General features: G+C 35.0%; 1 protein-coding gene across 2 annotated transcripts; it reads left to right on the top strand.

The window, feature by feature from the left end:
• The first annotated feature begins 390 nt into the window (after positions 1–390).
• Positions 391–22,889, top strand: LOC101091873 (protein LEG1 homolog). Of its 2 annotated transcripts, none has more exons than XM_045058016.1 (6): positions 391–721; positions 4,980–5,066; positions 6,289–6,473; positions 7,393–7,493; positions 9,138–9,376; positions 22,398–22,889. In XM_045058016.1, exons 1-6 carry the CDS (start codon positions 421–423, stop codon positions 22,481–22,483), a joined length of 999 nt encoding a protein of 332 aa, XP_044913951.1. In that variant the 5' UTR covers positions 391–420; the 3' UTR covers positions 22,484–22,889. The 2 variants fall into 2 exon arrangements, with proteins under 2 accessions (XP_044913951.1, XP_019686739.1); XM_019831180.2 differs by lacking the exon at positions 22,398–22,889 and adding an exon at positions 12,608–12,957.
• Positions 22,890–22,895: the final 6 nt, after the last annotated feature.

Here is a 22,895-nt window from a genome sequence, read left to right as displayed (position 1 = left end):
GGCTCCACAGTGAGCACGGAGCCTGCTTATGATTCTTTTTCTCTTTTTCCCGTCTCCCCCACCCACACACTCTCTAAAAAATAAAAATTAAAAAAAAATCAAGTAATTCTGGGAAAGACATACAATTTATTATTATAATTAATATGAGAGACAGACAGAAGATAGAGACAAAAATAAATTTAGGATGAACCCAGTCTTACTAAAAATTCTAGAGACTGATACATAATCAACAATTTTGAGATGATTAACAAGGGAGGTAGCCTACTATCTTTGGTAAGACATTTGTTTACCTCCACCTTCTCATTACCAAGAAAGGCAGTGGAAGGTGTTGATTAGATGAGGTGCAGAAAAACAATGTAGCTTCCTCCTCCATTTCCCAACAAAGGTCCTGTCATAATCTCAATCTCTGGGCTAAACACCATGGCTTTCGATCTTTCCTGGCCTTATCTAATCGTTGGTTGTATTTTTGCTTCTTTAGCAAGAGCATCCAATATCTCAGATGTATATCCCCCTCTGTGGAAGGAGAGTCCTGGTCAGTTCAGTGACTATAAGATAGAAAATGGAAAGTATATCATTAACTTCTGGCATTATCCTGAGAGATTGGGGACGTACAAAATCCTACTGAACAAGACAGCCAAATATTTTGCAAAATTTTCACCAGAAAATGAACAAAATATTTTATGGGGATTGCCTGTACATCATGGATGGCAATATCAGACAGGTAAGAGTGTCTCTTTTTCATTACAATGACTACATTACAATGACCTTTGATTTAAGTGTGAATTAATTAGGAAGTAGTACCTTGTACGTTTAGCACCATCTTTGTGAAAATTGATTTTTTTTCTCTTTCCTTTCTATTCCTTTTCCAGCCATTTGCGTTCTTGCCCAATCTCTATCAAGTATTTATGGAATGTCCCCTACATGCATGGTTTTTGCTAGCCAGAAATGTCCAAAAGAATTGTGTACAATGATGAAATGTTTCTATTTGCACTGTTCTCTATGAGAGCAGCAGCTCTTATATTCTTACATGAAGCTACTAAGCACTTGAAATGGCTAATGCTTCTGAAGAACTGAATTCCTGATTTTGTTTAATTTTAATTAATTTAACTTGAAGAGCTACAAGTGGCTAGTGATCACCACACTCACCGAAGCACAGCATATTAGGCTTAGTTCAGTCAATATCAATAACTATTAATTGATGTGCTACTGGGACCAAGCCTAGTTCTAAGCACTGAAGAGTACATCCAACAACAAAACAGCTAAGGTGATATGCATTAACTACAGATGGGTGTATAAGATTAATTTGCATTATCTATAATTCTAAATATGATTAGACTATAGTCATAGAGATTGGAGTGACAAAAGAGAAAAAACCAAAACCTCTGTAGGAAAACCTGAAAATAGCATCTCTACTGAGGAATAAACGTAGATATTTGTTTTGGAACAAAAATATCATAAGCCCCAAGCCATCTTGTTCAATGGGAAGAGACCTTCACTATCAACTTCTAGAAAACACTATTGGAAGAAAGGAATCAGTGAGAAGATGGGTGGCATTATAGAAAAGACAGAGAAAGAGACTGCAACATCTGATCTGTGATGACAGTCTGAATTGGCATCACATCCAAGTTCGTTGGGAGAATCTCCTGACATCCAGTATAATTCCCATTCTTGGGCTGCCCTTGGCATGGAAAAGAAGAATATATGAACTCCTGAGACATGGTTCTGGAGAAGCAAAAACATAAGATCCTCTGTAAACAATAATCAACTCCCCCAAGGGTTGCACACACTTACTCCTACAAAAATTTTCAGCTCTGGGCCCAGTAATGAACAAACAGTAAAGTAAAATATTGGATAAGGTATTTTCAAAATATCATTTTCATTCATGAATACAATACATGGGATTCTACTGTTTTTTAAGGGCTGATTTATGTATTTAATTGAGTTGAATTCTACGATACGACTAGAGAAAACCAAAACAGAATTACAAATTATGAAATAGCCCATAAAAATATTTCACCCACAGTATGCTAAGTCTCAAAGACATTATAAGGACTGTAAGTACAAGAGTAGCTCAGGAAAGACAGTGACAACCATGGGCTGAGAATATCATGGGAAGAAATTAGGACCAAAGAGCTTGATGGAGGCATTGCGAGAATATAACTGCTGGTATACTAATTACAAAGATGGCATTGATAGCAGGTTTTACTGGAAGAAGACTACCACATAGGCAGAAGAACTGGAATGTGAAAGAGTAGTGGGTGGTTTATTTGAGAAGATGAACCAAGGTTAGTTAAAGAGATGTCTTTAAGTCAGACTGGGGAATTTTAATTGGGCTCTTAAGCAATATGGATGAGTTTAGTAACAAGAGCCTAATGCTTACAAAATACTTGAATACGTTAAATGTTTGCTTCTAGATTGCTTAGCACATGTTTTTTTTAATATAGTTTTATTAATATGTAATAAACATAGAATAAACAGCATATGTAAGATGTATTTTTTGGTAAGTTTGGTATAGGTATATAGCTTTGAGCCCATCACCACAGATAATGACCATATGTATCATTCCAAAAATGTTCTTTTCCCTTTTGTATTCTCATCTTCAGGAACTTCTCTTTAGCCAGTCTCTCCCAGCCTTCCCCATTCCTCCAACTACTCATCCCCCCACTCCCAAACTTCACCAGTAACCACTGATGTGCTTTCCATCATTACAGATTAGATAGAATTATCTAGAATTTTCATATAGACAGTTGGGTGCTCTTTTTTTGGTCTGGTTTATTTCAATTGTCATGATTATTTTGAAATTCATCTGTCTAGTTTCATATGTCAGCATTCATTCATTTTTATTGGCTAGCTGAAATTTTAATCAGAATAATGTTTGAATTGGGGAGAGAATACTGGAAGTCTGAGGGAGGATAAAGAAGTGACGAAGCGACACTTAAATGAAAAAAGGGAAGACTGGCACATACAAGAGAAATTGACAGTAGATATCATTGCCTTCCCTTGAAGGAGCTACAACATGGTTAAGAAGGAGAGTTAGAAATGATCCAACCATAGAACAAGAAAGAGTCGAATCGTAAGATGTTAGATAAAAGTGAATGTCGTGAGCTGGAATCATCTGGGAATAGAGTAAGATTTGAAGTGAATCTTGAAAAAAGGGTACAATGTTGATGGGCTTTTAAAATATTAATCCAGGGACAAAGAACTAGAAAGAGCAAAAGGGCAAGAATTAGTGGAATTAGTTTTGTATACATGAGAAAAATAGAGAAAGAGGAAAATGTTGAGAGTATAGGAGATACATAATGTATGCTACAGAAATAAATCTAGTTGGAAAATACAGTTTGCTATATTTTCCAAAATTTTGAATTTGAATAGTAATAAATATAACAAATTTTGTTCTGGAAGAAGTGGGTATGATGAAAAACAATGTTTGGTCAAGGTTATGGAGGATGACGTATTTCTTGCCATGGAAAGGCAAGAAAAAAATTTCTTCAGAAGATAAAACATCTGGAAGCAGGCACAGCTTGGCTGTAAAGAAAGTACTGAAGATGTCCAGAAGAGTCCTGAAACTCCTCTGACAAAGAACAGAAGATTCATGATGCAATCTTCCTTGACAATCAAGATTCGGGGTTCAGTCTCAGGTATGCTCTCAGGTATCTCAGTTGGAAGTGACTTGGAATCACCAATAAAGCAGTTTTGTGGAGATTTGGCAAAAATGGAACTGGAGCACAGTTTTGTATATAGAGTAGACGACAAAGAAGTCAGCAACATAAGGAAATCCTCACATTAGCTTCATGGGCAACCATCCTCAGAGACTGAGTGGTCTTAAAAGGACAGAGAGTCTTGGAAGCAGATTTAAAATAACTCCCAACTGAGACAAAACCTAAGAACCAGGAGAGGTATGTTTCACATACTTGAATATTATTCTAGTTCAAAAGAAGATTAACAATTTTGGGAAATTTCCATGAATGAGCAGAACCACTCAAACCTTTCCTTTTGCCCACTGAAAGTTCATCTGGTCAAGAAGAACTAGAGAAAAGAGAAAGTTAGCAGGAGTAAAGAGAATAAGCCAGTGTGAAACTGGTTGAAACAGGGACAGAGACGGGCATTGAGTCAGAGACAGCTTCAGGGATATGCAAGTATATGCAGAAGGTAAAAAATATCAAGTGTGAAAAAAACCAGAAAGGCATGTTTTGAAAGTCGGAGGTAAGAGAGGATGACAAAAAGATAAAAATAGAATAATTGCTAATATTTACAGAAACACATATTCTCTGAGCTGAGCACTTTTTTAAAGTTTATTTATTTTGAGGGAGAGCACAGCAAGTCAGGGGCTGAGGGAGAAAGAGAGAGAGGGAATCCCAAGCAGGCTCTGCACTGTCAGTACAGAGCCCGACCCAGGGCTTGAACTCATGACTGTGACATCACAATCTGAGCCGAAATCTAGAGTCAGACGCTCAACAGACTGAGCCACCCAGATGCCCCTGAGCTGAGCACTTTTTAAGTCCTTCATTTAAAAACCCCAGACTTCTAGGAGGTAATTATTGTTATTCTAATATATACACGAGAAAATTGAGGCTTGCAGAAGTTACTTACCTAGGGTCAAATAGTCGGTAAGCAATGAAAAAGGATTTGGTTTTAAGCAAATGAGTCCAGATCTTGCTTACTATACAGGAATATTCACTCCCTAATATCGAAGATGCAGAGTAGTTAGTAAATGGAAAAAACACAGACTACAGAAGTTAAAAAAAAAAAAAAAATAAGGCCTGTGAGAGAAAGTAGATCATTGTAGGGATGTTAAGGAAAAGGAAAAAAACATGCATGGGAGATAGGAAGCAGAAAGTCATGAAGTGAAGGAAAGACAATGTGATAGGAAAGCTGACACAATTCTTTATTCCTGTAAACATGGTGTGTCTAGTTAGCGTTTGTCTCTACAGCTAGGAAGGGGTCCTGGTAAAACCAACTCTGGATTTTGTCTCTTTTAGGCAGATTAGCTGATCCCACGGAAAGTACGGACTGTGGCCGTAAATCTGGGGATCATCTGTGCATCTCTGTGGACAGTTGGTGGGCTGGTGAGTTCAGTGTGACTGTCAAACCTCAAACAGATGACCTTTCCATAAAAAATCAGTTCAACTTAAGATCCCAATCAGAGAAGCAAAACCAAACCCAGAATCACTACTTTTATAAAACGAAACAAAACAAAGTCTGTTTGGCTCAAATGTGGATGTCTTGAAATGGGTTTTGAGATAGATATATTTTTAATTTACTGATTAATTTATTTAATTATAAAAATATCAGGGAGACCAGAAACCTCAAAGTTTGATTGAAACATACAAGGCGGGAGCAAAATTTGTGTTATATTATGAAATAAAACCTTGTTTACAAGGGAAATATCTAGATAGATATTATTGTATTTTAAAGCTATGTCAGATTTTCAGCTTTAGAATAAAAACTTAGAAAAGTATAGAATTCTGTTACTAATTTTTAAATTTTTCACTTACTGTACCTTGGAATTTAATTAGTATTTTAAATTCCAGTGCAATTATTATCCATGATTTAAAATAATAAATGTATGGGGCACCTGGGTGGCTCAGTCAGTTAAGCGTCCGACTTCAGCTCAGGTCATGATCTCACGGTTTGTGAGTTAGAGCCCCACGTCGAGCTCTGTGCTGACAACTCAGAGACTGGAGCCTGCTTCAGATTCTGTGTGTCTCTCTCTCTCTGCTCCTCCCCCACTCTCTCTTTCTGTGTGTGTGTGTGTGTGTGTGTGTGTGTGTAAAATAAAATAATAAAATAAAATAATAAAGGTACAACATAAATCTATTTTGCTTTATGAGAGCAGGGTTTTTAAGAGAAGCATATTCAAGTTGTATATAACACTAAGGAAATTTCTTTTTTTTTTTTGATGTTTACTTATTTATTTTGAGAGAGAGAGAGAGAGAGAGAGAGAGAGAGAGAGAGAGAAAGAGAATGAGCAGGGGAGGGGCAGAGAAAGAGAGATAATCCAAAGCAGGTTCCCTGCTATCAGCACAGAGTCCTATGTGGGGCCTGAACTTATGAACTGTGAGATCATGACCTGAGCCAAAATCAAGAGTTGGATGCTTAACTCACTGAGTCACCCAGGTGTCCCAACATTAAGGGAAATTTCTGATAATATTCCCAAAGTTCCCAAAATTACTGCTTAAGTTTTACCACATTTCTAGATCTGTGGGTTTACTTTTATGAGAGACTTCTTTATTTCAAAAACAACCTCTTTTATATATTAACCATATTAATAAATGTTTGTTTATACAGATCTTAATTATTATCTCTCTGCAATGCCCTTCCTTGCTGCGGTTGATTCTGGTATAATGGGGATACCATCAGACAAAGTCACCTTTCTGCCACCGCCCAAGGATCAGATGAATTTTTGTTACAATGTTTCTAGCTGTCATTCATCCTTTCCAGAAGCAATGAAAAAGTGGAATGAATTTTACCAGGTTTTGTGTGTGTGTGTTTGTGTGCGTGTGTGTGTGCTTTAATTAATACTTCTCAAGGCTAGCCAGATAATTTTTGAATAGCACTTCATGTAGATCTTTTATGCATTGCACAATGCAGTCCTAAGGCATAAAGTTCCTAATGTGAAAATATTATGGTGACAGCAATATCAGTATGAGTGGATTGCTGCATGACATCATACCTCAATAGCATCCTCACTGCCAATACGGTATCAAGACTGCCCTATCTACTCTTTTCATACTAAAGTTATATACGCACAGGTGAACCCAGAGAAATTATGGCTTAACAGTGCATGAAGTGTCCTAGCTCATCATAATTTCAGGACAACTGAGCAACAACTGATATACAAATGCAATTGTGGGATAGGTTGTGGTGAATTTGATCAGCTTATTTCATCTCTCTTGATAAGCAAATCACATATGACTTGATTAAAATGAGCATTTGACACTCAGAAGCAAATATTGATGTCCAAAGCAAAGTGTCATGGGTGAAAGAGTAAATGACTAAAGATTGGGTTTCCCTTTAGAGAACTTCTTCATTATATTGCATAAGATTAGCTTTGACACTTTGTGGACAGTTTGTTGCATGGCAAGAAAAAAACAAATGTGCAAAATACTAAAGATCTGGTTCCGAACAGTGTAAAATCCTGAACATTTCTGAAACACATGGTTTATTCTTTTCGTATGATTTCAGTATCACTAGTAATTAAAATAACTGATATTGAACTCTTCAGGAAGTATTAAGCATTAAATCTTTCTTTCATACCTTAACTCTTAGAAAAAAATGTTCTCCCCTTATTTAGAATGTTGAAAAATTATATTTGTAAATAGAACTGATTTTCAAGAAGAGAGATTGTTATAATTGCCCGCATATCAATAACTTGTTTTTTTTCCTGGATAGCACGTAAAGTCACATTCTAGTAGCTTTGATGACCTGTTGGAGTACTTATGGGCTGCACATGTCTCATCTTTGGAGATTGCTCGTAAAAACTTTCACAATAGGTAAGAGTGGATCTAGAGTTATTTTGTTTGAATATGGTAATAATCTTTCCATCTTACACTGTCTTTTTCACTGAAGTCTTTGAAGAGCAGAGTTCAGAAACGAGTAGATTTTTAGGCATTTAAGTGAGTCGAGTCATCGGTATAGGAGGGTTATGCAGGTGAGACAGCTGTCATTTGTCATTAGAGAAATGTTTATGCAGGGAGTCCATTCCTTGTTGACTGACTTTTAGAAATGAAGAGATGTCACTTATTGGATACTTGCAAAACCTGTTCACTGAAGGGAGTGTTTGTTGATGGATTGAAGTCAGTCTAAAAATGGTTTGGTGTCTACTTGTTACTATGTCTACAGATCATTTGTCTTTTTCAGGACCCACAAACATTTCTGGGAGCCCACAACTATTAATAGAACTGAGAGCGTACCCAGGCAAGAACTGAGAGAACCCTAGTATCTTGCCTCTGGCTACCTTGAGGCCCTGACCAAATAGGAAGTAAAGCCTTAGCATTGAAGATATACCCCAACACATGCACAGGGCTCCTCAGCAAGAGTGGAAGATTTATTGGTTCAAGGAACTTAAGGGAACCTTTAACTAAACATTAGCTGACCATGATGCTTATGAGCAGGGATCTCAGTGATGATTCACTACAAAGAACACAGAATGAACAACAGAATCTGTCCATGCAAAACAGTAAACAACAATGACAAGAAAACCAAACAACAAAAAACCCTGGTGAGGATGGGAATCTGATTTTTAGAGTGTCTACTTTATAGTGTGTGAACTGTCCAGTGTTTAAAAAAAAAAAGAGACAGATGTGCAAACAATCAGGCAAAGTATTGCATGCATGCCCCCCTCCCCTTACACAGAGATAATCAGTCAATAGGAATTGTTCCTCTGGGGTCTCAGAGGACAAAATGTACAAATTTCCAGTTATACATAGTTCATGGGGATGTAATAATATACAGCATAGTCATTATAGTTAATACGTTGCTTATTTGAAAGTTGCTAAGGAGTGGATCTTAATAGTTTTCACCACAAGAAAAAAAATTTGTAACTTTGCATGGTAACAAATGTTAACTAGATTTCCTGTGGTGATCATTTCACAATATACACATATATCAAGTCATTACATTGTATACCTGAAAAACAGAAAGAAAAGTTGGCTTTCTAGGATCATCAGAAAAAAAAAACAAAAACCAAGCTCCTTAAAAAGCAAAAAAAAAAAAAACAAAAAAAAACTGTTACTTCATTTTTAGTGGTTACCTGAAATGAACATTGTGTTAAGAGATGTCTAAATTCAGCAGAAATTTTGCTAATTTTCTTTTATTTTTATCTTTATATTTTAAAATAATGAGACTTGGTCACATATCAGAATTTATGTAAGTAATGTAAATGCTTCACGAAAAGGGAAACACACGTGATTAAAAACACATATGTTCTGAGATGGTAATATTCAAATTAAAAATTTTAATAACATCTTTTCAAGAGTTCAAGTGTAAGAGCTAACATCAACATCAAGCTTCTTTACTCTATATTCTAAAAAGTTCAAAAATGTCATTTTGAACATGTTATCTGTTTTGAAAATTGAGTTGGCAAAATTCTGGGTAGACTAACTGTAAATGTATACTTTCCCCCACTTCTCTGTTAGATTAAAATACTATTCTAAACAAGAAGCTGATTTTGAAAGAAGCTGGGCTTTATTTGTGGATTATTTAGCTCCACCACTCTTTCCTACAACCTTAATTAGAACATATGAATTCCAGAAGGAGCTGCCAAAACGCATGCTTATGAATGAGGATAGAGCCCCCTTCATCCGTGACTTTAGTGGCTTTCAGAACACAGTCCTGTTTGCTCTAAGTGTTCTCCACAAAGTACATAAGTACACAGGTAAGAGACACAGACCTTTTTATTTGTAAGTTCTATCCATTGTGTTGATTTCATAGGTAATGAAAGACGATCGAATCATAAATTACAACAGACTGTCTAAAGAAGGAAATGTTGACTTTTTAAGATATGTTTCAAATTTTTAACAATAATCCTTGTGGGTTTGTGAGTGGCTTCATTTAGTGAGTACATATTACTTAACTTACTTACTTAGTAAGGCCCTTAGTTATTTAACACCTCTTCTCCTCTGGGGCCCTTCAACAAAGCAGATCAATATCACCACATGTTACTTTGGCAAGGAGACAATGGAAATCCCTATTTCTTTCTGGGACAAATTTTGCTATTTAATTTTATTTTGTTTTTAAACAAAAAAGATAATAAAGATAATAATGACACTTGCTATAACTAAAAAAACCCTGAAATAAATTGTGTTATATGGACTTTCCCCATCCAATACTATGATTATAGACATCAAGGAAAAAATTTGACCCCCCCTCCCAAATTCTGGTTTTGAAAGAGGTATATTTCTCCAAAATTTCAAAATCTTAGGTTTACTAAGTAGAAAACACAGATGAAATTACATAAATTTGTAAATGTGAAAATTACTATGTCATTCAGTTTCCCAAATACTATTTATCCTTGTTCTACTGAGGGGAAAAAAATGTGTGTGTGTGCATGTGCATGTGTTTAATTCATATTCCCTAAAGAAGAATTCAGAAACAAGATATGATTCAAAATAAAAATGAATGCATTGTATTTTAAAAGTAAAACTTGTTTATGTATTACCAAGGGTAACATTGCTGTTTTAATAAATAAACCTTCAGATTGTAATGGCAAAACTTGAAGGATTCTATTTCTGTCTCACATGATGATTTAAGATACTCAATTGGTAAGAGGCTTTCTTCCATGGTAATTAAGAGATCTAGGATCTTTCCAACTTTGGCTCCATCAACATTCACTGCTTCATCACTGTATCCTCCCTATAAAGTAATTCAAAGGAATTAAGGGCTTAAGGGGGCTCCTCTTCGAAAAGCCTACTAGAAGTGACAAACTTAACTATATCTCACATACCTTTGGTAAGAATAGTCATACAGCTCAACTAGATGAGAGGTAGGAGGGACTTGGGAAAATTAACTCTTGTCTGAACCCCACTGTTAGGAGAATCATAGAATGTATTGATTACCACACTGTCAGATATGGAAAGTACAATCTAGTCTTAGATGATATGAACAAACTCTATTGGCCTAGTATACAGAGGGACTGAATAGATAGAATTGATTACATTTAAAGATTATATACAACAGATGTTTACATTTTTGTAAGTTCCAGTTGTATTAAAATTAGCTTGGATTTGTTAAGGAATTTTGAATTTACTCTATAGGCTACAATAAAAAGAAAAAAAAAGACAAATTGTAATGTAGTTAAACTAGCTATCATGTTTCCTGTATACTAATTGCATGCATCCACTCATACTCAGAATTCAAAAATTGTGCTTAAAGCCTTGGCAGATATTTTTAACTAATTTGAGTTATAGAAAAAAATAGGATAACATTACTAAATACTTTTCTCCATTTCTTAATAATATTTCATTTTTATGGCTATAATTTCTTTTATACTTATTTAAAAAATACATTCAATATATGCCTCTTATTAAAAATTAAAACACTACAGAAAGTTATTAAATACACATAAAACTTACCTTCTATCCATCCTCTTTCCTTAATTCCTTACCTTAATTCCTTGTCTGATATATATTTTTTAACTTTTGGTCCTATTCCTACAAAAAATATTTGTATGAACTAGTGACTATAAATAAATAAATAAGTAAATAAATAAATAAAAAGTAACAGATGGAACTGGCGTGTGTTATGCTAAGTGAAATAAGTCATACAGAGAAAGACAGATACCATCCATTTTCACTCTTATGTGGATCCTGAGAAATTTAACAGAAGATCATGGGGGGAGGGGAAGGAAAAAAAAAAAAGATTAGAGAGGGAGGGAGCCAAAACATAAGAGACTCTTAAAAACTGAAGACAAACTGAGGGTTGATGAGGGGTGGGGGAGGGTGGGTGATGGGTATTGATGAGGGCACTTGTTGGGATGAGCACTGGGTGTTGTATGGAAACCAATTTGACAATAAATTTCATATATTGAAAAAATAAATAAATTCCAGTTAGTTAACATACAGTGTTGTATTAGCGTCATGTGTAAAATGTAGTGATTCAATACCTCCATGCAACACCTGGTGCTCATTATGACAGGTGCACTCCTTAGTCCTCATCACCTATTTCACCCATCCCCCCACCCACCTCCCCTTTGGTAATCATCAGTTTGTTCTCTACAGTTAAGAGTCTGTTTCTTCATAAGAGACTCCTAAAAACTGAGAATGAACTGAGGGTTGATGGGGGGTGGGAGGGAGGGGAGGGTGGGTGATGGGTATTGAGGAGGGCACCTGTTGGGATGAGCACTGGGTGTTGTATACAAACCAATTTGACAATAAATTTCATATTTAAAAAATAAATAAATAAAAATAAAATAAAAATAAATAAATAAGTCAATAATTTGACTAAAAACTGTGCTGTTTGCTTAAAAGAGGTTATATGTATGGCACAGTTCTGTCCTATTAATTTCTCACTAGCTATATACACTTGAGAAATTAGCAAGTCAGCAAATATTGACACATTATTCTGTAAGTAATATATAACTTTTCATTGAATGGATTTATATTCTTTTTAGTTTTAGGTAATGTAAAAGCAGCATTGAGTGTGTACTATTATTAGCTTAATTTGTTGGGATAGTGACAGATTAAATTACTAGCAATGAATTCATGGATCAGGTATTGCCAAGTGGCAATTAAAAAGTATAGTATAGATTACATTCTTGTCAAAACAAAAACAGAAACAACACAAATTGTTTTTTAGAGTTCATGTTTCTGCATAGGCACTGAAAATGAATATTAGCAAACTTACTAATTTTCAAGAGTCTGATTTTTTATGGATTTTCATTTCTTTAATCGTTGCTGTATCCATTGTTCTCTTTAGTTACTTGTGTATCTTAGATGTTTGAATATGAGGGCATAACATAATTTTAAAAAGCAAAATATTGTTTTATTAAAAAATGCATATGAAAACATGCTACTTTCATACTAATTGAATTTTGTTTTAGATAATTTCAACATTTGGGATTAAAATTAAATTTTACCAAAAACTCTTAAATATCTTTACTATTTTCTAGGTACATTATCTTTTGTTTTATGGAAAACTTTAATGAAGTCAACAGTTGCAAGGAAACTGTTTCTAGAGATTTTGGAATTCATCCTTCATTCTTTCAATTAAAAGCTTCTGGAAATGTGTATAAAATAAAAATCCACGATGATAATTTCTCGAGGAACAGTATTCTCAAGATTAGTCCTTGCATGTTTGCATAATTTTGTCATTGTCTATATCTTAAAGTTTGAGTTAATATATTGCCATTAATTTGCTTAATTTAAATTAGTATCAATAATGAAAATGTTTACTTTTTAATGTAGATTCAGTTGAATAACTGACAAATGCTGATAAATTAATAAAGTTCATAAAACCTGATTAGAATTTTGGATTTTATTCAATCCAAACTAATTTTATGGAATTTGTAGAAATATATTTTTATGATCAATAGTCAAGAGGCAGAAGATTTACAATAAAATTTGGATGATGACTATAGATTTCTAAAACATTTAAAAATGAACTGTTAGTTTAGGATGTATCATTTGATCCATTGTGTCTTTGGAGTTCTCTGAAAGTTAGAAAAATTATGTTCTGAACATTTCTTTCTTTCTTTCTTTCTTTCTTTCTTTTTTTTTTTTTTTAGCTCATACTTATTATGGAGTACATCAGGGTCACAGGGCCAAAATTTCTTTCCTTTAAGAAGAGACAATGTGCACTGACAGGAAGGCAGTCCTCCCTCCTGCTTGCCCCCTTGGTAACTTTCCTTCCATAGCTTGTATGAAGTTTGCTGACAGGTTTTACAGAGGCTCCCAACCACAGTTTTCCAAACTATTTGGAAAAAAAAATGAATAAATTGGGCCAAAAGGTAGATAGTATGGTAAAATAACACAGGCACTGATATCAGAAAGATCTGAGTTTACATCTAAGCTCTGCCATTTTCTAACCAATGTCAGCTGGTCAATCGTAAACAATTTATCAAATTCCCCTGTACCTCAATATACTTACTGAAAAAATGAAAATGATGGGGAAAAATGGAAATAATTGAAGAGTACACAGATTTGGGTTATAAAAATTGGCTGGTTCAATAAACAAAAGGCAATGAGTATCCAGTATAATACCTATAACCCAGTAACTATGGTATAGAATACAGATTTGATAAACAAATTACCAATAAGATAACTTGCATCAAAACTCCAGAAAGCCCAAACCATGAAACATAGTCATACTGAATTACAGCAACTCTACCATTCCTACAAATCATATTCATTTGCTAATAACTTTTAAGCATTTTTTGTGGTATTGTTTTGAGAGAGAGACAGAGCATGTGAGCAGGGGAGGGGCAGAGAGAGAGGGAGAGAGAGAATCTCAAGCAGGCTCCCCACTCCCAGCTCAGAGTCCGACTCAGGGCTCAAACCCACAAACCATGAGATCATGACCTGAGCTGAAGTCAAGAGCTGGACGCTCAACTGACTGAGCCACCCGGGGAACCCCTTAACCACTTGTATTTAGTTCCCTTTTGCTACTGTAACAAACTACAACAGACTTGGAGGCTTTAAAATAACAAATATGTTATATTACAGTTCTGGAGATGACATGTCAAAAATGGATTTCACTATAGAAAAATCAACGTGTTGATAGAGACTAGTTTCTTCTGGAGGCTCCAGGAGAGAATTAGTTCTCTTGTCTTTTGCAGCTTCTAGAAGCTGCCCTCATTCTTCCGCTCATGGACTCTTCCTTCATCTTCAAAGCCGGTAGTGCAGTATCTTCAAAAATCTCTTTGATTCTGAACTTTCTGCCTCCCTTTTTTAATTTATAAGGACCATGATGATTTTAATAAGCTCTCTCAAATTATCCAGGATAACCCCCCCATCTCAAGACACTAATTTAATAACATCTGCAAAATCCCTTCTGCCATCTAAATTAACATATTCATGTGTCCAGGGATTCACATGTGGACATCTTTTGGGGACCATTATGTCTGATAACACATTATTCATGATATTATCACTGTACTGTATGCATTCAAGAACATATATATAACAAAATGACCCATTAATAGTTACAGAGCAATAAGCACAATAAATTTCTAAGTATATCATTACAAAATAATATATGTGTTTTCTACTGATGGCTATAATACAGCAGGAATTAATCTATTCTATGTCAGAAATGGTGGCTGCCAGTATCTTAATTAGTAATAGTATTAGTAATTAAAAATTAGAGTAATTTAATTTCATGGAGTGAAATTTCCAAAACAAATTACATGAAAAAGGAAAAAGATTTACTTGAAGAGTACATGAATACTGCATGGAAACAGTGAGATGCAAGAACAAATGGTTTTCATTGGCTATTAGAACAAGAGACAAAAAGTCATCAGAAACCCAATAAAGTAGTCTTTACATATCTAGCTTTATGAACACTCATTTCCTTTTCTCTCCATGCATTATATTTCTTCTTCTCTTGCTATACACAGACTGCTTCCCTTTCTCCCTCTGTACATGACTTATCATTTCTGCCTAAAGCTCTAGAGTCTACATCAGTTTACAAGTTATGGCTGTGAGCCCATCTTCTTGTCAACTTACAAATTCCCTGGAGATAGATTTTGTTTGGTGGAATGTACTCTCTGTATTGGTTTCCCTGTTAGTTATGCACAGTGTCTCCAATGAGCTGTGAACAAAGAGTAATACTGTCACAGAGTAAAAATAACCGGCAATAATGGTCCATTTTATGCAGAGAGTGAGTGGGCGGTTTTTGCAAAGGAACATACACACTCAACAATTACGTACAAACTCTTCACAGATGCTCACCTACACCTAAGATTCAGATCAAATCATGAAAAACTTACAGGAGATATATAGATATATACAGGATATATTTAGAAGATATACCTATACTGGGGCACCTGGGTGGCTCAGTCGGTTAAGCATCCCACTTTGGCTCAGGTCATGATCTCACAGTTCATAGGTTCAAGCCCTGCGTCAGGCTCTGTGCTGACAGCTCAGAGCCTGCAACCTGCTTCAGATTCTGTGTCTCCTTCTCTCTCTGCCCTTCCCCCGCTTGCTCTCTCTCTCTCTCTCTCAAAAATAAATAAGCATCTAAAAAAAAGAAAATTTAGGAGATATATCTATATGTATATATCTTCTTTAAAAATGTATGAAAGATGAACAAAAATGCATATTTTTTATGTTCTCTTATTTGCACTATTGCTGTAAGAAAATCAAACTTTTAAGTAGAAAATTTTAGAGACTAGAGTTTTTGCCATGTTAATTTCGTCATTATTTTTATCTTATTTTATACCTTATGTAATTGGGTCTTGATTTTTCTTTTTTTCTCTTTTTATAATTTTTAAATTTTATTTTTAAGTAGGCTCCACACCCAACGTGGGGCTTGAACTCATGGTCCTGAAATCATGAGTCACATGTTCAACTGGCTGAGCCAGCCAGGAGCTCCCCTGGGTCTTGATTTTTCTATCCAAACAACTACCGTCTTTAACTTTTAAGATTAGGCAGATTACTGTACACCAGTTAGTTAATTTTAAGTGTTTAGATTATCCACAGCTAAAAAGTATGTCCCTTTGTTATCATATCTGTCTCTTTTTGCTTTTTTTTTTTGGCAGTGAGCATTTTTTATGATTTCATTTTATCTCTAGTATTTGCTTGTTATTATTCATGCCACTTTAGAAATACAATTTTTAAAAATAAAAATTGGTTGTGTTTGGGATGATGGCACACAACTGTAATTAGTCTGTCATCAGAAATTGTGTTACTTCAGTGTAGTGCTAGAATATTCTCATTTGTCCTTTTCTTTGAGCTGTCATAAATTTTACTTATACATATGGGATGAACAGACTGCCATAATTTTTCTTCAAATGTCAATTGTCTTTTAGAGAAACTACTAATCAGTACATACATTTTATATTTTTTATCATATCAAGCAGCTTTTTTTTTTTAAGTTTCTCTCTCGTATTAAATTCCTTCAGTCTGAAGAACTTCTTTCAACCTCTTCAGATGATGGATTCCATTTTGGCGGTAGTGGCGATAATGGAAATGGAGCAGTAGTCATGTTAACTTTCATTTGTTTCACTGAACATGTCTTTATTTCTCAGTCCATTTTTTTGGTGCATAGATTTCACGTTAAGAGTCTAGTGACTTGTGTAGTTTCTGATAGGATGTCTGTTGGAATCCTTACATTTATTCTTCTGTATGTGATTTGCCTCTTTTTCCCTGGCATCCTTTAATATATTCTATCTTTGGGTTCCTTCGGTGCAAGTAAGATGCGTCCAGGCGTGTTCTGGGGATGTATTAATTCTGCTCAGTGTTCTCCAAGATTTTTTTTTAGCTCTAGGGGTACATCTTGATATCTTTCAATATTTTTGAAAAAATTTCCACCAATATCTCTTCAAATATCACCATACCATTTTCTCTCCTTCCTCCTTCTGAGATTCCAAGTATACCGATGTTAGATAGTTTTATCACAAAACTCCTTTATTCTCTACTCTGGTTTTCTTCTCTTTTTCTCTTCAGTTTCATTTCGATTGATCTCTGTTGACTCACCTTTGAGTTTACTAATTTTTCCTTGGCTATATGGATTCTGCTGATGAGCACTTTAAGGGAATTTTCACCCCTATTACCATGTAATTTTTAAAAATTTCTAATATTTCCCTTTGTATAGTTGTATTCTCTCTGCTGAAATTACCTATTTGTTCAAGCAACTGTCTATCTTTTCCCTAAAACATTTAATATCTTAATTATAGCTAATTTAAATTCCCTGCTAGTTAGTTTCAACATCTGAGTCACATATGACTGGTTCTGCTGCTTCCTGTGCCTCTTACTTTTTTAAAAAAATGTTTTTTAATGTTTACTTATTTTTGAGAGAGAGAGACGGAGACAGAGAGTGAGTGGGGAAGGGGCAGAGAGAGAGGGAGACAGAATCTGAAGCAGGTTGCAGGCTCCAAGCTGTCAGCACAGAACCCAAGGTGGGTCTTGAACTCAGGAACCACAAGATCATGACCTGAGCGGAAGTCGGACGTTTAACCGACTGAACCACCCAGGCACCCCAGTGTGCTTCTTACTTTTTTGTGCGACTTAATATTTTTGGTTGAAAGCCTAACCCATGTGTAGGACCATAGAAACTAGAGTGAAGAGTGTTTATGCTCAGAAGCAAGGAGGGAGAAGGTGATCAAATCTAGTCAAGGTTTGAGCTGGTTTGTTTTGTTGTTGCTATCATGACTCTCAGTGTATCACTTTTGCAGTTAGGGTGTAAACAGGACTGCTGGAGAAGTCTTCTCCATGATTCTCTTCTACCCTCAGCTTTAGAATTTTTTCTGTATCAACCTGTGCCACAATGAGGGTCTCTCTATGCTTTTCCTCTTCCTCCAGGGTTAGAAGTTTGTTATTATTTGATGTATTTTAGCCTCAAATAGGTAGATAGGGTCATTCTCCATTGTCCTGGTTCATGCTGGGTTTCAATCAGGCCCTGCATCACTGGGTCTCCAAGCTAATTCTTTATCAGCGACTGTATGCCCTGCTGAAGGTAAGGATTTCAGTGATCGAAATTCAAGTTGATTCTCTGCATCTCCAGTGGGGTTAGGATTTTTTTTTTCTGTACCCTTATCACAGCTGCAATAAGGCAATTGGTCTTGCAGGTTTTCTACTAGTAGATTTAAGGATTTAAGGATTTTGTACCATTGAGTAGAGATGGGGGGAAAGCTCCGAGTGGAGCATCGTTTCCTCTAGGCACACACCAAGAAGGAGTCTTTTTCAGTTCCTGCTCTGTCCTCAAACTCTAGGAAATACCCAGGAAGACCCATGGAGAAGAACATTCTATTGAGTAAGAAGTGCCTTTAAATCTGAGACTCCCATGGATCCTATTCTTTTATGCTAGCCCATACTCAGCAGTATTCTTTCCCAAGATCCCTGTTGGTTTTGTAGGACCTGCACTACAGTTTGACTTGTATCTCTGTCCAGTTCTACTTCCTTCTCTTGCCCCTTCCAAATTGTTGATCTCTACAAATATGTTGTACCCCAAACTCCATCTCAGTATATAACTCCAGAAGACACAACTCAAAATATTTTTAGAATTTAACAATGTTAAATTATATTTTTAAAGTGGAAAATTTCCATTTTTCAATATGGTTGAATAAAAACGTCTTAGCCCACTCTATTCCTTAGCAAAACAGGATTCATCTAAGAATGTTTTTTAATGGAAAATTTTCTGATTTTTCTGACACTAGGATCTACTTAAAATCACATCACTTACTATAAGAAAAGAATCTGACAAAAGGAGTGAAATAAACAAGGGAGAGAAAAAGTAACCAAGGAAGAAGACAAAATGATAAGTCTTTCTTGTATCAGTGAAACCATTATTAATTGGCAGTTACAGAGAAATTCCTGGACCCCCCCTGATACCACAATCTGTCAGGGAGGGAAGGACTAAGGAAGTAAACACAGCCATGCAATCTTACCAAATGTTACAGAATTTAAGAGACAATGTTTCAATAGATCAGGAATTTAATAGATTGAAATAAATGCTTACTGAATGGTACACTGTTGTTCTAATTATGATGTGTTTGGGAGGGAAAGGAATAAATAATATATTATCCCTTACCTGGAATGATTTATGATTTAATGAAGAAAAAAGGTTAGATATAAGATAGTTTGTCTTTTTAATATATTTTATGCATCAAAAAGTTTATTTCATTTATTACACACAAAAATTAGCTCAATCAAAAATACTTATTTTCACTTGCTATATGAGAGGCATTGTCCTTGGTAGGAGTTATATAGTAACAGAAGAAATAGAAATCTGTGACCCCATGGAGATTCTATTCTCAGTAGTGAATTGAATAATAAGCAAGCCTCACAGTCTTAGTAAATATTAGTGCAAAGAAAAAAAATAATAACTTAGAGAAAAGTAATAAGGAGTGCTAAAATACATTAAGCATATTAAATTTAAGAAGGTTCATCAGTGAGGTCTTGCTAAGGAGGAGGTATTTCAACAAAGATATGAAGGAGAAAGCAAATGAGCCTTGAGGATATCTAGGGTAAGACTATCCCAGGCACAGAAGAAAAGCAAGCACAAAAATTGGAAGCTGGGAGCAGTCTTGTACACTTTTGGAAGAGCAGAAAAAAACCATTAAACAAGATGAAAAAAAGTAGGAGGTAGAATTAGAGCAATAATGCATTTGGGAGGCCATGGGTTAGGACTTGGGTATAAGGGCCATTTATGTTGCTTCTTGTAGTTCATTGTAAAGAGTATTTTTTTTAACTTACAATCGAATGGAGAACAAAAAGAAGAATTTTGAGCAGGTGAGTGACCAAACTAGCTTCTCTAGTTGAAACTAAACTATAGAAGTAATGGGAAAATAATAAGGATGCTATTGTGATCATCCAGAAGAAATATGCTGTTATCTTGGACCATAACAGCAAGGGTAATAAGTGATCGTATTCTGGATATACTTTGAATATAGTGCCAACATGATTTGTTAATATATTGAGTGTGAAGTATAAAGGGAAGAAAGATGTTATAAATGATTCCAAGCTCCTCTTTCCCTTCCCTTCCCCTTTTTTTCCTTAAACAATTCAGTGCAAAATCAATTAGGGAAACAAAGCAAGATGGGAACTGGGTGTAGGAAAAGGAGTCATTGACTCAGCATGAAGATCAAGAACCTAAAAAAAGTGAAGAAGGTATACCCACAAAGAGGAGGCTCGGTGTAGGAAAAGAGTCCAAACCCGGCTAGAGAGGCATTTCCAGAGAGGAGAGGCCCTGTCACAGTTCAAGTAGTATGAGGAGGGAATTCATTAATAAAGGTTATGTAGAATGGGATATTGGAGCCCGTATAGGGTGAAGAGGGCATCCATACAGAGGACAAAGGTGTGGCATAGATGACAGATTGACTTACGAAAGAAAAATTAAGTAAACACATATTTAAGGCTAATGGAAACAAAGTTTTTACACTATTAGAGAGGAAATTACAAATGTGAAAAGTATAACTAAAATAACCCTGATGCTGTTGGGTTAGAATTGAAGATATTGGGATGAACTCATGGTTTCAATATACATAGATTAGATGAGATAGATGAGATGTCTTGTGAGTAGAGACATTCCCAAAATGATGAACACATCTACCATTCAGATCTTGACTTCAAATATCATTTTTCAATAAATGGAACAGGATGCCTTAGAGAAATTGCTGATTATAGTAGCCAGGCAGGTAAAGGAAAAGATAAGCTTGGAATAATTTATTATGCCAGAAAACAATGAAGTATTCAAAAATAAATGGAAATATTCCCAAAAGGGGCTTCCACTGGCCAATACTAAGACAGTGGAATGTTAAAATAAATAATACAGTATTAAAACCCATTGATAAAATAACAAAGCAAAAATATATAGAGCTATAAATAAACATTGAGTACATTTAAACAGGATATTTACATGCATTCAAAGGACCTTCCAAATATATACGTATAAAATATATGTGTGTAAAGAATGTATATATATGTATACATATAGTTATATATGCACATATAATACATAAGTGCAATATATAGTATATACAATATATACATATATAACATATAAACATAAATAAATGAAAGAAATGTAACAAATATAAGTAACAAACATGAAACATAAGCAACAACAAATAATAAAATAAAATATTAATATGCATATACATACATAATAAATACAAAGAAAAAAAGAGTGTGATTTCATCAGAGAAACCTGGCAGACACAACTTTAAACAAATGAACAAAATCCATCATCAATAACGAGACAAATTAAAATTGTGTTCTATCTTACCTGATGCACGGAAAGAACACAGTATCAAATTAGGTGATATTTCTACCAGAGAGGCATAACTTAAATCTAATTATGAATAAACATCAGACAACCCAAGTCATGGAACATTCTACCAAATAGCGGGCCTATAGTTTAGTGAAATAATTAAGGCAATGAACAAAAAGCAGTGAATTTAAGTGGGAGAAAAAGTGAATCAGAGGAACTGTCATGGGCACGGGAAAGTGACACTTCATAGACATTCCTCTAGAGAAATAGAAAGTGTTGGGCTACTCTCAGTGAGGGAGAAATTGGCAGATTAGAGCTTGCTTAGGAAAGATGATGCTGCTGTATATGGGGCGGGGAGGGGGGTGGAGGCTCTGATTTACTGACAATTTTTTACAATTGAGTTTGGAAACATAGTCCTTTATTGCAGTGATTTAGAGAAGGATGAATGTACACAGTTTTGTATAGTTACACAAAACTCACAAACTCCTTGCAGCTGTGACTGCATTCTTTGAAATGCTGAATATAACCAATGGGTTTAAGTAAATTTTGCAGTTAAAAAAAAAAAAGGTAAAACCATATGAGTATGGCCCTTAGGCCTAATCCCATGTACTTTGTTTCCTATGAACTGATCTGTTATCAGTTCAATTCAGCACATCAAGGGATCCAATACCCTTCCAAGAGACTGTGTTACCTCATACTTGGGAGTCTGGGAAGCAGGAAGTGGCAAGGGGGTGACTATTCCCTTCAACTCTCTGTCCTTTACAGAATCTCTTCCTTATATCCAAGAATTATTTCATGTATATATGTATACATAAGTATTTATTACATTATATATAATATATATTATATATTTATTATATATATAATACATAATATAAATAAATGTGTATTTCATTATTCCATTTATGTATTTATATATAAATATATATTCTATATTATATAAGATATAATAAATATGTATATATATTTAATGTATATATAATGAAAATAATTGTGTATTTCATTATTCCATGTATTCCTGTTTTTGACAGGAAATGGGATGCCTCTGGATCAGATTGCTGATTACTTCTACAACAGCTTGGTGTCAGCTCCTCATGCCCCAGTTGCCATGGGGTGATGTAATGGGGGCCAGGTGTTCCCTTTGGCATACAGTGAGGTTGCACCACGGCAAAGGAATGGTGAAATAATAAGACTTGGAACTGATACAGAGGAGCTGGCGTATCAGCCCATTCTCTATGCTCACATATGCAACAGAGAGAAAGAGAAACCCCACCTTTGCACTGAAGGGAAGGTCAGAGGGTGAGGTGAAAGAAAGTAAAATTTTTGTACAATATATTCAAATTATGTGCTTATTAGAGATTAATTTTTTACAGTAATCCTTTGTTCAACATCTCAAAGATAAGCGTCTTTTCTACTTTGTTCACCATGGCAGACCACTGCTGATGCAGCATCAAAAATGAGGTTACTGCTCAATAATTAGCTGCCAAATAAAGTCTGAGGCCTAGGAACAGTTTTCAAACAGAGTTCCC

This window comes from Felis catus, chromosome B2 (assembly GCF_018350175.1).
Source record: "Felis catus isolate Fca126 chromosome B2, F.catus_Fca126_mat1.0, whole genome shotgun sequence".
Lineage (NCBI taxonomy): Eukaryota > Metazoa > Chordata > Mammalia > Carnivora > Felidae > Felis > Felis catus.
This window is presented reverse-complemented; position numbering and strand designations above follow the sequence as displayed.